The 24,039-nt window shown below is 40.5% G+C and overlaps 1 protein-coding gene and 1 long non-coding RNA gene across 3 annotated transcripts in view; one reads left to right on the top strand and one right to left on the bottom strand.

Moving 5' to 3' along the window:
• Window positions 1–10,127: 10,127 nt before the first annotated feature.
• Window positions 10,128–20,008, bottom strand: LOC138989901 (uncharacterized). Of its 2 annotated transcripts, XR_011466071.1 has the most exons (5): window positions 19,606–20,008; window positions 19,336–19,490; window positions 18,174–18,410; window positions 12,233–12,386; window positions 10,128–10,342 (listed from the first exon to the last, which is right to left on the bottom strand). It is a non-coding gene; the product is annotated as an uncharacterized lncRNA (long non-coding RNA). The 2 variants fall into 2 exon arrangements; XR_011466070.1 differs by lacking the exon at window positions 19,336–19,490.
• A 166-nt stretch (window positions 20,009–20,174) lies between these two features.
• Window positions 20,175–24,039, top strand: part of REL (REL proto-oncogene, NF-kB subunit) — a 46,290-nt gene continuing 42,425 nt past the window's right edge. The window contains exon 1 of the mRNA XM_005889034.2: window positions 20,175–20,509. Coding sequence (XP_005889096.1) covers window positions 20,500–20,509 — 10 coding nt within the window. The 5' untranslated portion in view covers window positions 20,175–20,499. The remainder of the gene's footprint in view (window positions 20,510–24,039) is intronic.

Genomic DNA, 24,039 nt, shown 5'->3' with positions numbered 1-24,039 from the left:
TTCACATATCATATAATTCACCCACTTGAAGTATATAGTTCAGTGGTTTTTAGTATGTTCACAATTTTGCCATCATCCCCACAATCAATTTCAGAATGTTTTCAGTTCATTTCAGTTCAGTCGCTCAGTCGTGTCTGACTCTTTGCGACCCCATGAATCACAGCACACCAGGCCTCCCTGTCCATCACAAACTCCCGGAGTTCACTCAGACTCACGCCCATCGAGTCGGTGATGCCATCCAGCCATCTCATCCTCTGTCGTCCCCTTCTCCTCCTGCCCCCAATCCCTCCCCAGCATCAGAGTCTTTTCCAATGAGTCAACTCTTCACATGAGGTGGCCAAAGTACTGGAGTTTCAGCTTCAGCATCATTCCCTCCAAAGAAATCCCAGGGCTGATCTCCTTCAGAATGGACTGGTTGGATCTCCTTGCAGTCCAAGGGACTCACAAGAGTCTTCTCCAACACCACAGTTCAAAAGCATCAATTCTTCGCGCTCAGCCTTCTTCACAGTCCAACTCTCACATCCATATATGACCACAGGAAAAACCATAGCCTTCGACAGACCTTTGTTGGCAAACTAATGTCTCTGCTTTTGAATATGCTATCTAGGTTGGTCATAACTTTTCTTCCAAGGCGTAAGCATTTTTTAATTTCATGGCTGCAGTCACCATCTGCAGTGATTTTGGAGCCCCCAAAAATAAAGTCTGACACTGTTTCTACTGTTTCCCCATCTATTTGCCATGAAGTGATGGGACCAGATGCCATGATCTTCGTTTTCTGAATGTTGAGCTTTAAGCCAACTTTTTCACTTTCCACTTTCACTTTCATCAAGAGGCTTTTTAGTTCCTCTTCACTTTCTGCCATAAGGGTGGTGTCATCTGCATATCTAAGGTTATTGATATTTCTCCTGGCAATCTTGATTCCAGCTTGTGTTTATTCTAGTCCAGCGTTTCTCATGATGTACTTCAGTGGCCCATACAGAAATTTCATACTCATTGGACCCATTAGCAGTTAGTCCCCATGTCACACAAGCCCAGACTCTCCAGCCCTAGACAAACATTCACCTACTTTCTGGGGGCTTCCCTGGTTGGTCCACTGGCTAAGACTCTGGGCTCCCAATGCAAAGGCCCAGGGTTTGATCCTGGCTGGGGAACTGGATCCCACATGCTGCAACTAAGAGTTCACCTGCTGCAATCAAAAATCCCACATGTTGCAGCTAAGACCCAGAGCAGCCAAACATATAAATAAAAATAAATATATAGTTAAAAAATCTACTTTTCTGTGCCTATGGATCTGTCTATTCTGGACATTTCATACAGATTGTCCATGTTACTTTTCTAAATTTGCTTTGGTTATATTAATTTTTAAATTCATTTTATTTCAATCCTTTAAACTAAGAACAAGAAGAATTAAGACTAGATGTGTGAGCCATAAAAAGCTTTTATTTCTCTGACATCCATCTTTCCCATCCTGGTATTTAGCTCACACATATGGTCCCACTGGCTACATGTCCCATGTAGACTAAAAATGTCCTGGACTTCCCTTACAGAAACATTACATGACTGAATGTCCTGAGGTCAGAAATTTGGAACTTGGTACACAGGGATCCTAAACCTCCCAGCTTGTAGCTTTTTGAATTGCTAAATTGTGACATATCAGGAATCACCCCATATATCTGTCATAGTTTATTGATAATATGAATCTCTGCAATAGGAAGGAACAGTGGTAAAAATTACTTACACAAATTGCCTTTGAGAAATACAACTAATCTTTAAATATTTCATATTAACTAAAGTGAAGCTCTTTCAGAGTCAAGATTTTTTTTTTTAATATTATTTGGTCTCACCAATTAATTATTTGCCTTAATTATGGGGAACAGATCCTCTGCCTGGAAACTGGCAGTTCTCTTTGCTTGTTACAGTAATTAGCTATAATGACTTCTAATGGTCCTAGGGTTCTTCCCTTACTTATTCAAGAGCCATAGTATTTAAATCACCTCCTCTACTGTTCTGAATATCTATTGCTGCACGAAGAACCACCCCAAAGCTCATTGGCTTAAAATGACAACAATTATTTTATTATCTCTTGTGGTTTCCGTGAGTCAAGAATTCAGAAAGAGCTCCACTGGGTGGTTCTGCCTTTAGGATCTCTCATGCAGTTGAAGTCATTCAGGGGCAGGAACTTGAAGAACAAATATTCCCAGAGTTGGGATGGCCGGGCATCTCTCTCTATGTCAGAAGGCCTCTCCATGTGGTCTGTCTGCATGAGTTCACTTGTGCTTCCTCACAGAATGGTGGTCTCAGGGTGGCAAAACTTCTTACAAGTTCATAGTTCTAATGCAGGGCCCAGGAAACCAGGTAGACTCTGCACCACCTTCTATGACCTACCCTGGGAGGTCACATATCACTTCTGCCACAGTTTACTGGTCAACTGGTCACTAAGGTTTGGCCTGGATTCAAAGAGAGGGGCTACAGAATTCACTCTTTATGGGAGGTCAAAGAATTTGCAGAAATGTCTTTCAGGCTGCCATTATCTATGCAGAAGACATTTTTTTGGTTTATACAATAGATACTCCAGTAAGAGACATTATTTCTCTCTTCCTCTTGCTTCCTTGTGACTTTCATTTTTTTTCCTTCTTTCACAATCCCCTTAAAATGTTTACAAATGAAAGATTTCAGCTCCACATATTTTGCTTGGTACTTCTGCGTTCTGTAGACAGATTAATTCTTGCGCCAGGCCCAAATATTTCCGGATGTTCTGTTCTACTCTGTCTACTTCCTGTTTGGTTGACTTTTATTTCCTGTACTCTTTGTTGAAGTTGTAAACTTCCATTTTGGCCTAGGCACTGTGTTCTATTTCTGAATCTGCCAGTGGTCTTGAGCAACAGTATGCATACAGCAACTGCAAGTATAACACAGGAAGTGAAAATTAAAGTACTATGTCTTAATATTAGTAGAATTAAATATCCACTTTAAGGAAATGTATATTGTAGTGGAGACCATTTTCCAGGAGCTCAGACCTTAAAGAGTGTTCACCTTCTCTGAAGTGAACTGTTCTGAGCCATTGGTCACATGCCTAACTGAAATTCTTCCTTTTAGGACAGTTCTATAGCTCTTAAATTGTTTTGGGCTGCAGGCAACAGGAACCTCAACTCAACTGGCTTAAACCATAAGAGAATATTTTTATAACAAGGGATCTGATGGTTCCAGCTAACTGCGTCATCAAAAACTCAGATTCCCACTAAATCTTTCGGCTGTGTAACATCTTCAGTATGTCAGCTTTATTTTTAACTTATGCTCTTAAAATGGCTTCTCTGGTTCACTTGTCACTCTCAGACACAGCAAAGTCCAGTGAATTCCTAGGTGTCTCTTTTTATTATGAATGAACAAAAAATCATTCCAGAATCTCTCTAGCAAATTTCCCATCCTGCTACATTGCTCAGACATGTATCATTTGCCCATTCCTAAAGCAGTCTCTGGCTCAGGAATGGTATTACCATGATTGGCTTCAAGATGCACTTGGCATTTGTAGCACAGAAAATTACCCAAACAAAATCAAGATTCTGCTAAAAAGAGGGAAGAGAAGAAAGGATAATAGATGGGGAACCTTCTACTATTTGGATTTAATGTAATACAAAGTAAGAAATTCTCCTCCTGTGGGGTTCCTAGATCATTGAATAGCACCACAATTAATACAGTGGCTCAAAGCAGAAACCTGCAGCTCTTTTTACCTATGTTTCCCAGTTGTCTATCCCCGCAAAGCTACTGCCTTAATTCAAGCACTCATTTTCTTTCCCTGCAATTGCTACAATTATTTTCCTTACTATTCACCTGCCTCTAGTCTTCCACTTCCTCTAATCCATCTTCTACTTTGTTGAGGGGGTGAGCTTTCTCTCATGAATTATCAGGGTATTCTCACTGAAACTCAAAGGCTAAAAATGGAGTGAGATGCCACTTTCACTGTCTACTTCCTCTACATGTGTTGGTGAAATATGTTTTTGTGGCTGCAGGTGTATGAAAGAGTTCTGGTGCAAGCATGTTCAAGAGACAAGAGGAGATGGGATGGCATTTGTTGCTATCATCAGCCTAATGATGGTTTGGAGTTACTATAGAAGGGGTTGTGTGCTCAGTCGCTTCAGTCGTGTCCAACTCTTCGCAACACTGTGGACTGTGTCCTCTGTCCATGGGATTCTCCAGGCAAGAATACTGGAGTGGGTTTCCACACTCTCCTCCAGGGGATACTCTTAACCCAGGGATCAAACCCTTATCTCCTTCATTGCAGGTAGATTCTTTACCACTAAGCCACTGGGAAAGTCCCATAGGAGGGGTTAGAGCCAAAAGATAAAGATACTGCAGTCATGGCAGATTATGTGAGACTTCTGGCACAAGCAGTCCTTTTTGAGGTCTAGGTGATAAACTGTGACACAGTGTTGGACAGAAGGGAAGGTCATCTGAGCTCAGCAAAGCAGGACAGAATATCTCATAATTTATTGTACTCTGTCCCTCCTATTTCTGTGATATTATTACAAGTCTAAGGCAACATGGATGGACCTAGAGATTATCAAACTAAGTGAAGCAGTCAGAAAGAGAAAGACAAATACATAAGATACCACTTATATGTTGAATCTAAAATATGGCCTATCTGTGAAACCGAAACAAACTCACAGACATAAAGAACAGATTTGTGATTACTAAGGGGGAGAAGGGATGGGGGAGGGAAAGATTGGGAGTTTGGGGTTAGCAGATGCAAACTATTACATATAGAATGGATGGACAAGGTCCTAACGTATAGCACAGGGAACTATATTCAATATCCTGGGATAAACCATAATGGAAAAGAATATAGGAAAGAATGTATATACACACATAACTGAGTTACTCTGCTATACAGCAGAAATTAACGCAACACTGAAATCAACTACACTTAAAAAAAAGTCTAATACAAGATTTCCCCAGTAGTCTAATGGTTAAGACTTTGTGCTTCTACTGCAGGGGGGACAGGTTCGATCCCTGGTCAGGAAAGTTCCACATGCCATGTGGGGCAGCCAAAAAAGAAAAAAAAAACAGTCTAAGGCAAAAATCATATTAAAAATATATCCAGTAATCTGAAAGAAAATTTTAATATTGATCTGTAACATTAGTTAAGTACTAAATAAAAATGTGTATATGTTTACCATAAAAATGAAAAAGTTTCATCTGGAATATTCAAAATTAGGTTTAATATAGTTTGAGACTCTTAGAGATTTTGATAGTTATCTGTAAATATTAGATGAAATAGTAAAGTAATAGTAATAATTTTTTCTTCAATCTCATTTGTTAAGATAACAAAATATAAATTTTTCATATGTAATAATTTAAAAAGCCCAACCTTCCACTTATAATTTCCTATTTTTCCAACTTTCCCATTCCTTGGTCACACAAAATCTGTTTCTTATCCTCAATAAGACCTACAAACCTTGCAACTATTCCCAGTTTGCTAGGACATCCATTCTCAAGCCAGCTTCCTTCCTTAAAGAGCTTAGTATGAAAACTATGTAGCAACACAATTTAATGTGGATGGTATAATTACCAAGTGAAAAAAAAGGCTACCAAATTTTATGTATGCATAATATTCATGGTTGAAGCTGTATACAATAGGTAATAAAGCTTATCGAGGATACACTCCAAACCATTACTCTTTTTTTCCCAGGGCTGGAGGTGAAGTTACTTTTAACTGATTCTCATTTTCTCTGAAAATGAAGAAAGAAATCAAAGCCTGCATATGGAAAAGTCCTGCAAGGAAACACATATACTCACACAAGCACACAGGTGATACTTGTGTTAATCAGGTAGGTTTATAGGCCTTCTTTTCTACAACTTTCATTGTATAAACATATATATATTTTTGGCTGCACTGCATGCCATGTGGGATCTTAGCTCCCCACCAGGGATCAAATGCATTCCCCCTGCAGTGGAAGTGCAGTCTCAACCCCTGGACCACTGGAGAGTCCCTTATATGTATATTTTTGATGGACTATTAAAATAAATTAATTAAAAGTTTAATAAAAATTTAAGGGATTTGCATATTATTGAAGAATTTGTTAACTTGTTGACTCAACTTGCTTCTATGATATTAATTGGAGATTTTGGTATCTGTCTTAATTTCATTGTTATTATGTCTCTCTGCTTCCCTTGTGGCCCAGTGTAAGAATCCACCTGCCAATGAAGGAATGCAGGTTCAATCCCCGGGTCAGGAAGATCTCCTGGAGAAGGAAATGGCAACCCACTCCAGTATTCTTGCCTAGAAAATTCCATCAACAGAAGAGCCTAGAGGGCTACAGTCCATGGGGTCATAAAAGAGTCGGACATGACTTAGCACTAAACAACAAGTGCCTCTCTGCAGGCGTGGTTACTTACAACTTCTGGGAGGGAGAGTTGTAGCCTTGTGTATGTGTGTGTTTGTTTTGCTCTTTTTTAATAGTATCTAGTGGAGAAGGCAATGGCACCCCACTCCAGTACTCTTGCCTGGAAAATCCCATGGACGGAGGAGCCTGGTAGGCTGCAGTCCATGGGGTCGCTAAGAGTTGGACACGACTGAGCGACTTCACTTTCACTTTTCACTTTCATGCATTGGAGAAGGAGATGGCAACCCACTCCAGTGTTCTTGCCTGGAGAATCCCAGGGACGGGGGAGCCTGGTGGGCTGCCATCTATGGGGTCGCACAGAGTCGGACATGACTGAAGTGACTTAGCAGCAGCAGCAGTGGTAATAAATTGTTACTCATATCAATACTGGAGTGATGCAATGTATAAGAATTATATTTCATTAGATATTTACTGAATATCTCAATACTCAGGGCACTCAGTAGGAATAAACCACCACTGTAGGAATAAACAATGACTATGACAGTCAATGCCTTTAACAAAAAAGTTAAAGTACTGATTTTAACTTTTCCCATAGTGTTCAGTTGAGAACTTTTGGGAAAATAGCATGAGGGACTTAATTTTTTTTTAATTGAGGGACAGTTGATATACAATATTACATAATGAGAGCCTTAAAAGATACAGAGTCTGTGAATACTAAATACTTACTATGTTGGCGTTTTTACTGATAAGATTATGGCTGTGAGGTAACTATCAAATATTTTTATATTGTTTCCTATCTTAGATCATATTTGGAAATGTAATGTGACGTGGAAAAAAGATCCAAACTATGAGTTTGGAGGTCTAGTTTCAAGCTCCAGCTCAGCAAAATAGCTGTATTATATGGGCATAGCACTAAAATTTTCTGCGCCTCAGTTTTTTCATGTGTAAAATGAGGATGTGAACTAAATGTTCTACAGGATTCCTTCCAACCTTAAAATTTATCTATCCTCTGTTGAGACATATCAGAAACATCATATGACTTTAAGGTGCAAATGACTTTACTACCAGTTCTGAAAAATGCTAACTCTAAATCTGTGAAAGTAATTATTGGATCACAAGCTTGTGAAATAATAGCTATTATCATTACTTTTACAGAAACCTAGTATACGGGGTCATGCTTCCAAGCAGTGCTATACACATAAAGCTAGCATATATAGAACTATCAGGCCTACACAATATAAAGATTAAAAAGAGAGAGAGATTTGACAAATGAATGTTTTGTGACTGCTTTTGAGAGTTTTCAGATACTAAGATTTCAATTCTCTGGGTGTTCACAAGCCTCACATTTCAGTTCCTCAAATGAAAATAAGTGAGTGGGGCAAGTTTCATCAGGGCTAGAGGTTCTTATTTTAGGGACTGGTGGTGGATATGAGGGAAAACAGGCAGCCGATCTGGGTTTGCTGCCACAGTCCAAACAATCTATGCAGTTTTGAAGTTAATCTATGTATTTCTGTTTTCCTGGTAAATTCAGGAAATTCTTGCTGCATCAGCAGTTTTCCACATGAGAAATCTAGGCCTTTTCTCTGACTCTTGGTTCTTCTTAATACCGTATGTCTAGATGGTCACCAAGGCTAATCACTTCTCTTTGTAATATCTCTAGTTTTCCTTCCTCTTGTTTTTTACTTCATTTCCACACTCAGTATTCTGGTCTGTTTCAGGCTCATATTTGTTTGACTGCAATAACTACTTAGGTGGAGGCTTTAAATACTACCAGTCTGATTTTCCTGAGATATGGCCCCCATCACAGCACTCTCTAGTTTAAGAATTTGGAATATTTCTCCAGTGACAAGGAGACAAAACTAAACTATTCCTCCTGGCATTGTAACCTCTCCATTATCAGGTTTTAACATTATTTCTATTTCCCAATATGTACTCATAATATTAGTTATTGTAATGCTAGCTGCTGTAACTAAGAGATTCAAATGCAATGGGTGAGGAAAAGAGATTAATTTCCCAATTTAATGTCTGAGCTCCAGTTCTCAGAACCCATGTAATCATACAGATTCCTTCCATCTTATTTTTAACCTCTAGGACAGCATCCTTAATATTAGAACTAAATCTGGATAACAGGACATCTCATTAGCTTGAGGGAAAGCAAATAAAAAAGAAGTAGGCTCACCATCTGAAAGGCTCTGCCTAGGAATGGGTGGGCATATATTTCTACTCAAGGGAAGCTGGGAGATAGAGTGTAGTTGGGCAATCATATATACCAAGCTATAGTTAACACCAAAAAAGAAGACAAGTCAGCCAGCACTGTCTACCAGACACCCTCTGCTTCAGTTTTCCTGGTTGCTCCAACATGTTGGATTTCCTTCTTTCTTTTCTCTCCACTTAGCCAAATGACATCCACCCTTCTCTTTTCCGTATTGCAGCCATTTTCAAGGAATGCTTCAGTATGCTGAAGAAAGTGGAAATCGATCCCAGGACTCTTCAAAGCTGATTTGTAGTCCCCATTTTTTATGTTTTTAAAAAAAATTTTTATGTTTACATTTTATGTTTTTTCCCTTACTTTTGTCTTTTATAATGTCTTAATTTATGGACGTGGATTTAGGAGATCTCAAACAGTGCCCACATAGAAAGCAGGTTAACAGGGGAGAAGCAGTGACGAGATACAGTGAAATCCACTCCTAAGAACTGATTCGGCTATTACAACTATATGTCCTGACTACTAGTACTTGAACTGGGACTATTGTAGTCTTGATAAAGCTTAATTTCTTGTAAAATAACCCTGTAGCCTAAACTGATGTAAAATATCTGCATAAACTATGAATAAAAAGGGGTATGGAAGAGAAGCCATGTGGTCATGTTCATCTGGGGCTTCCCTGGAAGTCCAGTGGTTAAGACTTCATCGTGCAATGAAGCGGGAGTGGGTTTGAGTCCTGGTTGGGGAGCTAACATCCCACATGCCTCTCAGCCAAAAAAAAAAAAAAAAACCAAAACATAAAACGGAAGCAATATTGTTTCTTCAATAAGTTTAATAAAGACTTTAAAAATGGTCTACATTAAAAAAAATTGTTAAAAACTGAAAAAATAAAACAAATTTTCTAAGGAAGAGATGCATTGAATCTGATGAACAGGATCATTCTGGTTATTCAGTTCAGTTGAGTTCAGTTCAGTCACTTAGTCGTGTCTGACTCTTTGCGACCCCATGAATCGCAGCACACCAGGCCTCCCTGTCCATCACCAACTCCCGGAGTTCACTCAGACTCACCTCCATCAAGTCGGTGATGCCATCCAGCCATCTCACCCTCTGTCATCCCCTTCTCCTCCTGCCCCCAATCCCTCCCAGCATCAGAGTCTTTTCCAATGAGTCAACTCTTCACATGAGGTGGCCAAAGTACTGGGGTTTCAGCTTCAGCATCAGTCCTTCCAAAGAAATCCCAGGGCTGATCTCCTTCAGAATGGACTGGTTGGATCTCCTTGCAGTCCAAGGGACTCACAAGAGTCTTCTCCAACACCACAGTTCAAAAGGATCAATTCTTTGGCGCTCAGCTTTCTTCACAGTCCAACTCTCACATCCATACATGACCACAGGAAAAACCATAGCCTTGACTAGATGGATCTTTGTTGGCAAAGTAATGTCTCTGCTTTTCAATATGCTATTGAGGTTGGTCATAACTTTTCTTCCAAGGAGTAAGCATCTTTTAATTTCATGGCTGCAGTCACCATCTGCAGTGATTTTGGAGCCTAGAAAAATAAAGTCTGACACTGTTTCCACTGTTTCCCCATCTATTTGCCATGAAGTGATGGGACCAGATGCCATGATCTTCATTTTCTGAATGTTGAGTTTTAAGCCAACTTTTTCACTCTCCTCTTTCACTTTTATCAAGACGCTTTTTAGTTCCTCTTCACTTTTTGCCATAAGGGTGGTGTCATCTGCATATCTGAGGTTATTGATATTTCTCCTGGCAATCTTGATTTCAGCTTGTGCTTCTTCCAGCCTGGTTATTAGAGCAGTGTAAGAATAACTGTTTATGCATGTTAAAGTATTGAGAGAGACATGTACTACTGTCTACATTCAAATCCAAGGTCTGTGTTGTTTGCAAAGCCAGGGCCCTTAGTTAAGTATGGAACAGTAATAATTCAACAGACTTTTTTTCACAGTCTCCATTAAATATTATTTATGATTCTCTCACTTGTAGGGTAATCAATTCAAAATATAGATTTCAGGACCCTTCTCCTACCCACTGAACCAGAATTTCTGGGAGTGGAACCAAAACATATGTATTCCCAAGAAGTGATTCTTCTGACCACCAAAATTCAAGAACCAGTGTTCCAAACCATTGGGGATATTCTGGAACTCTATGACCAAATAGTCCATAACAACATAGGAATACCTCTGAGATTTACTGCAGGGGTAGTCAGGAATGCTAGATGCTAGATTCTCTGCAAAGGACAGTCTAGCATGGCCAAGAATTGTCTCCCATCTTCACGACCTTCCTATGTTTCACGAAAAATTTACATTCATATACATGAAAAGTCTAATTATAATACAAGCCTAGATCAAAATTCCATTTTACATATGAACTTCCCAGTAATGCAATTATAGTTGTTCCTCAGTATCCAAAAGTGATTGGTTCCAGGACCCTTCTCCCCATATCAAATATTCTCAGATGCCCAAGTCCCTTACATAAAATGGCATAGTATTTGCATAAAACCTATAGCAATCCTCCCTACATACTTTAAATCATCTCTAAATTACTAATAATACTCAATACAATGGAAATGCCATGCAAATAATTGCTAGTGCACAGCATATTCAAGTTTTGCTTTTTTGAGCTTTCTGAAATATTTTCTCTAAATTATTTTCAAATTTTTTCAAATTGGTTGAAACTGTAGATATGGAACCCATGGATACAGAGGGCTGATTGTACTGTATAAATCAAGAGATGATTATTTTATGAGAAAAATTTTTTAAAAGTTGAAAAATTGCAACTGTGACAGCCTACTAATACAACACATCAGTATCAGGCTGCATTTGTAGCCTGTGATTCTATGTATAAGTACAAACATTTAAAATCTTCATTATGGTCTTTTAATGTACTAGTGCCCAAACATTTACATATCAAAGTCAATATTATTTTTCATCAATGGCTTCCTATTTTGCCTTGATATTGCTATTATGGCATTATTTTTGTTTGAAAACATACATGTAAGGTAGATTATACGTAAGACTTTCATTTTGGGGTAGTAAAGGGGATGTTACAAATATTTGCTATAAAACAGTGAACACTGATCTCGTTGGGCAGAAAGGCATTACTCTTGACACTAAAGAACATGGCTTAAACATTTTAAATCTTGTGGAAAGAAAAAAAAGACACGTCATTAAACTGAATAGATATACTTATAACAAAGTTTTATAATAAGATTCATTGTAGGCTCAGAAGAGCTATCCAAATGTAAGGCATACGCTATCAGTTCAGTTCAGTTGCTCAGTCATGTCCGACTCTTTGCGATCCCATGAATTGCAGCACGCCAGGCCTCCCTGTCCATCCATCACCAACACCACACACTAAAGCCCAGACGTGGTAGCATGTTCAATAACCACATCAGGGTGGAGAAGCAAAGGTGATGATCTCTAGACAAGATAATTCATTCAACAAATATTGAACATCTGCTATGTGACAGCCATCTGGAATAAGAGGCCCTGCTTTCAAGGATTTTATTGGATAAGGCAATGGCAACCCATTTCAGTACTCTTGCCTGGAAAATCTCATGGATGGCAGAGCCTGGTAGGCTGCAGTCCATGGGGTCGCTAAGAGTTGGGAAGACTGAGCGACTTCACTTTCGCTTTTCACTTTCATGCTTTGGAGAAGGAAATGGCAACTCACTCCAGTGTTCTTGCCTGGAGAATCCCAGGGACGGGGAAGCCTGGTGGGCTGCCGACTCTGGGGTCGCACAGAGTCGAACACGACTGAAGCGACTTAGCAGCAGCAGCAGCAGCAAGGGAGCCAGGCCAGGTGGTGCTAGTGGTGAAGAACCACCCTGCCAATGCAAGAGACAGAAGAGATGCGGGTTTGATCCCAGGGTAGGGGAAGATCCCCTGAAAAAGGGCATGGCAACCCACTCCAGTATTCTTGCCTAGAGAATCCCACAGACAGGAGCCTGGCGGGCTACGGTCCACATGGCCACAAAGAGTCAGTTACGACTGAAGTGACTTAGCCCACACGCATGGGAGCCAGGCACAGGACCTGTACTTCGGTGTGGTAAAATGAATGGTAGATGATTTGCTGGCTACTATGTTGCCCAGAGTAGAAACAGCCCATCTGACCAGAGGAATCTGTAATGGCTTCCTGTGTAGGTCTTAAAGGATGAGGAGAAATGAACCAAGAGAAGTGAAGGGTTGGGGGTGGGGGCAGGAATGAACCAAGTGAAGAAGTGGGGGGAAGAAAGAACCAAGTGAAGAAAGGCGGAGGGCGGCGGGGCGGGGGGAGATAGAAACTGGGAGACAGCGGCCCTTACTTTAAGTGTTGGCTGGAATAAACAGTAATTTCTTTTGGCAACCTTCAGTTTCCTTAAGTTGAAAACCTATGGGAGCTGAAGTTGTCATCTTAGGGTTGCGGCCTTGAGCTATCAGAAACTTTGCTAGAGTTTACTCAAGTCTCTTAGCAAGAGAGAGTTGACAACATTACTTGTGCTGAGAACCTTCAGTTGTTAAAGGTCAAGGATGAGGCCGAGTTGACAAGAGGGCTCAAAGGAGCCTGACAAGAGTTTGGTCAAGGAGAAAGTCTGTCACTCATCCCCAGATCAAGATATGGGATGTTTCCAGCAACTCAGAAGGCTCCTTCAGGGCCACTTCTCATCAATTTCTACCCTCAAAGACACCTAGTATTTTGCCCTCTATTACAATAATTATTTTTTATCTGTTTTTGAACTTGATATAGATGGATTCATATAGTATATACTCTAGTGTATGTGACTTTTTCACTTATAAGACTCACCCATATTATGTGGCAATAGTATATTATTTTTCATAATTGGGGATAAATCTGTTATGAATATATTACAGTTTATCCATTCTGCTGCTGATAAATATTTGAGTTGTTTTCCTATTGTTGGATAATACAAATAAAGGTGACTTAAATATTCTTATCTGTCTTTTGGTAGGTACAGACATTTATTTCTGTTTGGAATACATCCAAGATTAATACTGCTGGATCATTAAGTATTTGAAAAAGTTGACTTAAAACTCAACATTCAGAAAACTAAGATCATGGCATCTGGTCCCATCACTTCATGGCAAATAGATGGGCAAACAGTGAAATAGTGGCAGATTTTATTTTTTGGGGTTCCAAAACCACTGCAGATGGTGACTGCAGCCATGAAAGTAAAAGACACTTTCTCCTTGAAAGAAAAGCTATGACCAACCTAGATAGAATATTAAAAAGCAGAAATATTACTTTGCTAACAAAGATCCATTTAGCCAAAGCCATGATTTTTCCAGCAGTCATGTATAGATGTGAGTTGGACTATAAAGAAAGCTGAGCACCGAAGAGTTGATGCTTTTGAACTGTGGCGTTGGAGAAGACTCTTGAGAGTCCCTTGGACTGCAAGGAGATCCCACCGGTCCATCCTAAAGGAAATCAGTCCTGAATGTTCACAGGAAGGACTAATGCTGAAGCTCAAACTCCAATACACTGGCCACTTGATGTGAGGAACTGACTCATTAGAAAAGACTCTGATGCTGGGAAAGATTGAAGGCAGGAGGAGAATGGGACAACAGAGCATTAGATGGTTGGATGGCATCATCGACTCGATGGACGATAAGTCTGAGCAAGCTCCGGGAGTTGGTCATGGACAGGGAAGCCTGGCGTGCTGCAGTCCATAGGGTCACAAACAGTTGGACATGACTGAGTGACTGAACTACTGCCAATTTTCCCAGGTTGTTGTACAAATTTATATTTGAACAAAAAATTGTATGAGAATCCCATTTGTTCTGTCTCCCCACCAACACTTGGTATTGCCCTTTTAATTTTAGTCATTCTGATAATGATGGCTCTAAGATTAATGAATGGCCTTAAAGCACAAGAGTGGTGTGGTCTGATGTGCATTTGTCCAGAGGATTCAAGCAGCAATGGGTTTGAATATGACTGAAAGGCTTTCAAATGGGACCAAGATATAGACAGGCAAATAGAGATTTCAGTAGTTCAGGTGAGATATGATGAAGATTTGAACAGAACAATGTCAGTTAAGATGGAAAAACAATGGATTCATATTGGACTGGTAAAATCAGCAGGACTTGATGATCCTACATTGTGGGTTACGTGGAGGACAGTTAGAGAGTCAAAGATGGCTCCTAACTTTCTAACTTGTGTCTGGATAGATGGTAGTACAAAAAATATGGGAGTAAGGGTAAGCTTCAAGAGAAGATGCTGTGTTGATTGAATCCCAGATGTCTCTGAGTCTCCTAATAAACAATCAGATATACAGGCCTGAAACCCATGAAAAAAATCTAGGCTGTATATATGGTCCTGGTACAATAGGTAACATCATGGGAATGGGTGACACTCCCAGGGAGTATGTATGTATGTGTGAGCTCAGAGGTACTTGGCATCCCTCCTTTATATTTCCATTCAGATTTAAATTTTCCTGGTTCTCTGTCTTGTTTTTCAGAAAGAAACCCATTGATATACCTGGGTTAACAACCACATATGAAATACTGTGTACTACTCTGACATTACATTTATGACCACAGATTTCAACTGGTCATTTAGTATAGCCAGACACATATAATGTTCCACTTTCACACTGCATTTTAAACTTCTCTTCCTTGTCTCCCTCCACTCTCAGCTGAACATAACCTCATAACTTACACAAGCCTAAAAAAAAAAAAAAAAGGAATGCGACTGACTACTTCATCTCCATACCATCAGGTCTACCAGGTTCTGCCTTCCTTCCTGTTACCACAGAGGAAGTGTCTGCATTCCAATCTGTGGCCAACCCTATAACCTGTGCTCTAGGTTTCACCCTTTCTCCCATCCTCATGCCTCCCTTCCTCTCAATCACTGCCAATTTCTCCTTCACTAGTGAGTCAGTCTCATCTTTTACAAACATGATTTAATTGCACCCTCTCTAAACAAAACAAGAGTTCAGTACCAGAGACTGATAGTCATTACTCATGTTCAATATCTTCCCTACTTCCAGGGCACATAGCTAAATTCCATTTCTCAAATTATATTTCTCAGCCCCCTTGTGGAGGCCATATGGAAAGTAGACAAGAAGTAATGTATTCCACTTTCAGGTCTGGCCCATAAAAACCTCCCATTTGTGATTCTCTACCCTCTCTCCTTTTCCAAGGTGATTTTGAAAGCCACATGTTGGTGCTACAAGATAAAAGGAATTTAGGCTCCTGGATTAATTCCAGAAGAAAGCCACTCAATTTATAATGGACTGTGACTCAGTGATAAATAACCTTTGGTTAACTTTTGACAGGGAGGTGGGAGTTATAGCTCTTAGCCTAATACAACCCCACATCCCCCTCCAGCTAGTGCTCCATTTCTGTTTTCATTAACAGCCTTCAAAGCATTCTATATACTCATCGTTTCCATCATTTCTCTTCTCAACGTCCTCCATTTCAGCTTTCATTCCCACCATTCCACAGACATGGTTCTCATCAAGGTCATTAATGACCTTCATGTTGCCAAAGGCAATCATTTCTTTATTTTCATCTTTTGCAGTCTCAGCATTATTTAACACAGCTGACCACTTCCATTCTTTTTGAAGCAGTCTCTTAGTCTTCCTCCTAATTCACTGGCAGTGGCTTCTTTTCTACTCACCTTTTTGGGCTCTTTTTCATTTTTTTTTTTTTTTCCTCTATGTTCTTTCTTTCTCTCTTTTTAGTGAAGTGTTGCTGACTTACACATCTTATTTCTAACTCTGACCTCTCCCCTTAGACTAGTTCTACATATATCCAAATACCTACTCCAGATGTCTAATAGGTATCTGTAACTTAACACGTCTAAAACACAACTCCTGGTTTTCCCTTTTAGAGCTTTTTCTCACCAGCCTCCTTTTTTTCTGGTTTTTTAGACCAAAAATGTGAGTTATCTTTGATTCCTTTTTCTTCCCTTCCACTTGCATCCAATCCATCAGCAAGTCCTTTAGGCTTTTACTGAATATTCACCCAAATCTTACTGAATATGACCCCTTTTCACCATCTCCTCTGCTGAAACACTAATCCAAACCACTTTTACTTCTCCTGTAGACTATTGCAATAGCCTCTCTGCTGCTCTACCTTCACTCTTGCCCCTGGTTATACTACAGTGCCCCTAACAGTTTAAAACATCCTCCTGAGTAAACCTCTCAAAACGTAATCATAAATCAACCTTGTGCTTAAAACTCTCCATATGTTCCTCTGTGCAGCTGGAATAAAATTCATCCTCCTTACCATGACCCTGCTTATCTCTTCAGCCTCGTTCAGTTTGGTCTGGTCCCACTGGCCTCTAAGCCCCTCAAATTAATGCTTTCCTGTTCCAAGGACTTCATACTTGGTTTCACCGACTGGAAGGCCCTTTCCCTGAATCTTTCTGTGGATGTCTCTTGTTCCTCAGGACTTGGCTCAAATGGCACCTCTTCAGAGCATGCCTCTCCCTCTCAGTCACTTTCTATCCATTACCTTATTTTCTTCACAGCAATAAAGAAATAAAATAGTTTAATTATAGTATTTGAGATGATCTTACATGTTAAAATGCTTGATGTCTTTCATGTGAAATATAGCTGCATGAAGGCAGAGATTTTTGTCTTTATCTTTTTTTAACTGAGGAATAGTTGATTATCTTGTTATTAGTGTTTGTGCCACAATCTAAAGAGCACCTGGCACAGAGTAGATATTTGCTGGACTGAATAAATAGTATCAACAACTGCAAGCCCTTGAAGAAAAATACCACGTGCTGGTCATTGGGCTTCCCTGGTGGCTCAGTGATAAGAATCTGCCTGCCACTGCAGGAGATGCAGGCTCAATCCCTAGGTCGGGAAGTTCCCCTGAAGAAAGAAATGGCAGCCCATTCCAGTATTCTTGCCTGGGAAATCCCATGGACAGAGGAACCTGGCAGGCTACATATAGTCCGTGAGGTGCAAAAGAGCCGGACACCACTTAGGAACTAAAAAACAATTCATTATAATCCCCCCCAACTAGCTACCAATCATCTTTACAGTAATACACTATTTTTTCCCAGGATAAGTCCTAACAAAAATAACACTACTATTCACATTTATTGTTGTTTTTAGTCCATCCATTACCTTGTCCTGTAATCTTCCTTTTTTTCTAATTAAATTTATCCCACACAAGTGAAATAGTTTCACTTTTCAGATGTGGGCTGGATCTTTGATAAAAGGGTTCATTACGTTTTTAAAAAATATTTATTTATTTATTTGGTTGCACTGGGTCTTAGTTGCAGCACGTGAATTGTGACATGTGGGATCCAGTTCCCTGACCAGGGATGGAACTTGGGCCCCCTGCAAAGGGGGAGCGCAGAGTCATAGTTACAGGACCACCAGAGAAGTCCTAGCAAGTTTTTAAAATAGTGAAAGGGTTTTCAAAAAAGCCTTTTAAGGGTGAGATAATATAAACCTATGGCTTACTCATGTGACAAATACAAATAGCTCTGGAAATAAATACAAACATGCATTCCTATTAGTGAGGAGGTTTAAATAAGTTAAGTCTTTGGAAAATAAAAATAAAACGAATTCAAAATTGTGTAGTTACTAAATCTCCTAAGATCTAGCTTGTGATTTCACAGATGGGAGTGGTTTTAGAACTCTGGGGTCCTGTACCTGGGAGAGATTTTCTGTCTGGCTCCGAACTCTCTGCAGTCCATTGGGTCGCTAAGAGTCGGACACGACTGAGCGACTTCACTTTTACTTTTCACTTTCATGCACTGGAGAAGGAAATGGCAACCCACTCCAGTGTTCTTGCCTGGAGAATCCCAGGGACAGCGGAGACTGGTGGGCTGCCGTCTATGGGGTTGCACAGGGTCCGACACGACTGAAGCGACTTAGCAGCTGAACTCTCTGTAAGCAAACATTATTGTGTTCTAATCAATCAGTTTCTGGAGGTGAAATATAAGAAAATACATGCAAAATATTTTCCATTCCTATTTGTCTCTCATCCTCCTAATGGATTCTTAAACGTTTATGTTTAGTTCATTCACATAGCCCTGACATTTGTGGTGGTACGGGTAAATACGAGTCTAAAATGATTACACTGAAAAATCTGCCTAGTGCCAAAAAGAACAGGAAACATTTTCCCCTCTCTTTTTTATTTAGCAATGCTTTTAGAAAAAAAGGAAACTGTAAACGAATTCTGTACACCTTTAAAAAAGCCAAATAAGCTTCTTGCCGGTTTTGCACCCCCTTAAGATCTTTCTTGGGGGCCTTGGAGCTATCCCTTTGAAATCTGAACATCAAGGAAGGTGGGGCCCCAGCTACCTATCTCTGGGAGTTTTAGCTCCAAGATGTAATTCCTATTATTTTCCCTTGGGAGAAAGACAACAGGTATTGTAACTGATTGCATCTATCTGATGATATAAACGAGTGAGATTTCCTTTTTCTCTTTGCGGTCTCTTAAGTGCATCACAATATGGTTTAAGGCTTATGCTAATCATAAAACTGTTTCATTGTTTTCTATATTTTGTGGAAACGATGCTTTGCGGGGGGAGGTGACAGGAGAGTTTATTTTTAATTATTTCCCAACTGGGGCCTCCAGTTTGGGCATTTGTATGGCTGATAGCTCCCATTGCCCCTCCATAGTTATTTTAAACGGTAAAGGAAAATGGAAAGAGCACGGAGTTCTGGAGTCCGAAACCTTGAGTTTAAACTGTTCTTTTTTACTAGCATTCTGATGTACAGGCAAGTTACTTCTCTGAACCCTGATTGCCTCATCTATAAAATGAGGATAATAATACATTATAAATGAGGTAACTAAACTGACACATACAAAATTCTTTACACAGGAAGGAAACAAAAGTTATCCTAGATTCCGATGCTACACGTTCGTCCTCCTTTCCTCGTGAGTCTGTCAAATCCCAATGGGGTGTCCACTTCATTAACTTGGAGCACTGAGTACCGAGGAAACGAACTCACACTGCGGACCTTAAGAATTTGAAAAGTTTTTTAGTTTGTCAAGTACGTTAACAGAGCCCTGAGCCCTCACAAATGAGATGTTGCAAAGGGATATCGGACTGCGGGGGTCCCCGTATGCAAATACCTGAATTACAGGCTCACCGAGGCCGCGGCAGCTTCCGCACTTCCCCTCGAGGGCGCTCCGGGACGCCGGCGCTGCGCCGCCCGCCGGTCCGGGGGCGGAGATTTGCATGTGCGACAGAGGGAAGAGGGGGAACCACCCAACGAAAACCCCGGCCGTCGTTCCCCCTAACCTGGGAGGGCTGGCCCCACTTCGCCGCCCGGCCCGCCCCCAAGTGCTCGCGGGCGGGCGGCCGGCCGGCCCTTCTCGACGTCACCGCACCCTCCCACCCCCTCCTGAACTTTAAGCCACGCGCCCAAGAACATCCTGGAGGAGGGGGATTTCTCGGGGGCCGGCGGCTTTCGCACGCTCGGGGCCGTCACTCCCCGGCTCCCAGCGTTCCCTACACTCCCGGAGAGCCAGCTTCCCCAACCGGTTCCCGAGCCCACCCGGGCTTCAGGAGAGGGGTGGGTGGGCGGGGCATGGGCGGGACGGGGCCCGGCGGCGGCGGTGGGCGGACGCACGCGCGCAGGTCGCAGGACGCTCCGCCCCCGCCCCCGCCCCGGGGTAGCGGAGGTGAGGGCTCCTACGTCAGTCTCTGGAAGTCCCCATCCCGCCGGGCTGTCCGCCTCTCTGGCAGACCTGCTCTCCGCTGTCCCTGCGCTCCGCCTCCTGGCTTCTGCCACCTGGACGGGCGACGCCGGGTGACCGGAGCGCGAGGATTAAGCGGGTGGGAAGGTGTGAGCCGCAAACCCAGAGGAGGGCGGAAAGGAGGAGGAGGAGGCCCCGGGGGTGGTCAGGGGGACTGGGGATCCCGCCAGCAGAGGTTCCTGGGCGGCCCGACTGACTGACGGGCTGAGTGACTGTAGCTGCCTCCGGTCCGGACGCTCGGAGCGGGGCGGCACGGTGAGCGCAGCCATGGCCTCAGGTGAGTGTTCCCGGGCGTGGGCAGGGTCCCGGACGGCGGGGAGGGAAGGAGTGCGTCCGAGGGTCTAACTGCTCAGGGTTTCGGGGGCCCAGTTTTGGTTATGTCTCATTCTGTTTTTAAAATCGCCTCTGGCAAGTTTGTCAGCCTTTTAAAAGTGACCTGGTTCAGGGTTTGCGTGCGAAATCTAAGTCACGCTCTGTAATTTGATGCCATTGTAATAGCCGGAACCGTAGACCTTCCAAAAGACTTGGGTTTTGGATTAAGGAAGTAAAAAGAATCTAAATAAAGGAGGACGAAAGAGTTCCCGTATTTTTAAATTGATTTAAGTTGAAATGGTGGGTTTTCGTTTTAGAATAGGAATGAGGAACCTTCCGGCCTCAGGAGAGCTCTATCTTTTTTTTAAGTTCAGTTTCATCAGTTGCCAAGAGGTGATCGCAGTTGTGCTGACAGTTGGACAAATGTGACGCGCCTTTAAAAATCACCAGTGGTATTTTAACAGGTCTTAAGTGGAAATGTTGCTTCAACAAGTGGATCATTTTTACTGTAAAGTGCGTACTTTTTAATTTATGGAGCAGAAATCGAGTTTTGTTTTCTTTTGTTGGAAGGAAGGGGAAAAGAGGATTTTTAGGATTCCCGTGCTTTAAAGTAACGGGTGAGAATGAAAACTGTCACTTACATGAATACGTATTTATAGTCAGTAAATGCGGGGATCTCTTGCTTTACCTAGAAACTGCTTAAAGGATGCGGGAGGGAGCCTCCCATCCAGCCGTGGTTAGGTTTGCCTGCAACCTAAGGGTTACTATATCAAGTAGACTGCTTTGGAGCGGGACCTTCACTGGAGTCTGTCACGGTTCTTGGAGGCACCTTCCCCGCAGAGGGAGCAAGCGTGAGCAGAGGCAGGGAGGCCTAAAAATGTGGATTAACGCTGTGCCAGAGGCTGAAGACAATAACAGGAGGCTGAAGAAGGAGGCTTGTTTATGTTTGACCTGCATCCTCCCAACACCCTGATTCAGTGACCCACAGTAGAAGACTGATGACTACCAGAGAAGAGGAAGTAGAAAGCATAAAGGACTTTTTTTTTTAAAGGGTTGAGCAGAACAAAGCCATAGCTACTGCTTTAGGCCAAAAAGGAAATTGGGGTGGTTCACATGACATTTGATTTCAGTTTGTCTGTGGTTTTCATGTGAGAATACAAATGTAGTTTATTTCAACTTTCTCTTTAGCCACTTCAGTGACCCTAAACTTTCAGATAATCTTGTAAATTCATAAATTCAGACCATGTTGAGATTAAAAGTGCAAAGATGATTGAAACACTTGGTTAATTTATTGACTATCAGAAAGATTTTGTAAGAAAGTTAAAGAATGGTTAGCATAATAAAGTAAAAAGAAAAATCAGCCTTCTGGTAATTTAACCAAACTTTGTTGATATATGGTGTGAATGTAACACTTGTAATCCATTCAAAAGAGAGAAAAAAGAATTAGCCATTTATGGACTATTGCAAGACCCACATCTTTTAAAAATGTGGTACAATTTAAACTTGTTTAATGACATTTGTTTTTGTCTTATTGTGAGGACTGATTTCCTAAATTGAGGGGGGAAAATTTTAAAGGGTAATTGTCACCCTCCCCTTTTCTGGAATTATATTAAAATGACACTATTTAAAATGTAACAACTTATTCAAATTGTAATTCAGTTGTTTGAAAACTAAGGAAAAATCTGGGTGTACTTTGCTTAATCATTTGTAAAAACCTTAGAGAAAAAGATTCACAAAATTATAAGCTCCCATCCTGTTTTGAAACAGTAATTTAAGCAAAAGAGTAACTGAAAAAACCTTTTGCTTTGTTAGTTTACCATTGTCTAGTTTATAGTTTGTAGAAAAGAGTATAAAAACCTCAGAAAGTATTTTTATTGATTGATTACCAAGCATTTAAGACTGTTTCTCCATTTCTCACCGGATGTTATATGTAAATAGGTGTCTGTAGTTGAATATATGGTCTGTATAATATGACAGTAACATCATAATTTCATAAATAAAATTATATAAGTATTATGAATAACTGGGACTATATGTTTGATTCTAAATTTTGTTCAGTTAAATTGTCATGTTTAGGATTTCACAGCTTGAGTTCTATTAAGCTGTCTTGATTACTTTTTAAAAAAAAATTACACCTTGATTCCAGTCTTTTGACACAATTAATTAGGACAGGGATTAAAAAAAAGTTCTCAGTCCCATCCAAGGTATACATTAGCAGTCATTACTCTTGGATATTTATGATTCTAATCTGTTTAAGGTAAATAAAATTAGCTATTTTTTGGTCTGAATTTAAAGCTTCTCCTTATTCCAGTAGAAGGTGCAAATGTTTTGTGTGCTTTGTTTACTAATAAATAGTACTGTCTTTGGTAAAATATGTATTATAATTTAGATAATTTATTTTTATTTACAGTTTAAAAAATTATTATTTTTTAAATTGGAATAGAGTTGATTTATAGTATTGTTTTAGTTTCACGTGTACAGCATAGTGACTGTTTTTTTTTTTTGCAGATTATATTACATTATATGTTGTTACAAGATACTGGATATAATTCCCTGTGCTGTACAGTAAATCCTTGTGGCTTATCTATTTTATATATAGTGTATTCAGTTTTCTTTAGTATCGTTCTGCTATATCATGTAATAGGAAGTACATGAAGAAATTGTATTTGCAGACCCACTGCTTATCACCTTTGTAGTGTAAATTTCAAGAGAACCTTTTGAGTAAGGAGGAAAAATCAGTGTATGACACAATCTTTGATGATAAAACTGGATGCTGAAATTGATAGGTGAAGAAAATGCTTTTTTTTGTTTTGCATAAAAAACTAAACACATAAACACGAAGGCTGCTTCAGAAGTGTAGTACGTGAAAATGTCAAGATAACAGTGTTATAAAGAAATGAGGGTGATACATGATAGATATAGAGTGAAGGGAATTAGCTAGTGAAATGACTGGCGGGGGGAAATCAGAGGAGAGTCATAATTAGGAACACCTGGGGTGTGTGTAGTATCTTTCTCAAATGTAATTTGAGGGACTCAGAATTTCCTTTTATTCCATCTTTCCCTCAACTGTTTTCTGCAAATGATTGTGTTTGTAGGCATACGACCCAAATAATTGCACGGAGTACACGTATGGTAAAAAACTATTTGTTTGGTTCATATTTAAATGGGCCTCCTATAATTTTTATTTTTAAATATGGCAGTCTTAATTGCCCAGATGATTTGGTCCTGCCATATATTTTTAACTTAGTTTCTCTACTTTTTTTCATCCTGGAAGTTATATTTTTTTCAAGACTTATTCGTCCACTCCATACCCCAACAGCAGTGGATTCTCTAGCAGTAGGATCTCTTTGCCAAATTTTTTTACATCTCTTATTTAGTTTATGGTGCATACATCAATCAAGTACTCTTCTGTACATCCCTTATTTGGATTCTTAAAGCCCAGATGAGAGAGTAAATCTGATATATTGGAGTAAACCTGGACTTCAGTCCATGATG

The sequence above is a fragment of the Bos mutus genome, chromosome 11 (genome assembly GCF_027580195.1).
Source record: "Bos mutus isolate GX-2022 chromosome 11, NWIPB_WYAK_1.1, whole genome shotgun sequence".
Classification (NCBI taxonomy): Eukaryota; Metazoa; Chordata; class Mammalia; order Artiodactyla; family Bovidae; genus Bos; species Bos mutus.
This window is presented reverse-complemented; position numbering and strand designations above follow the sequence as displayed.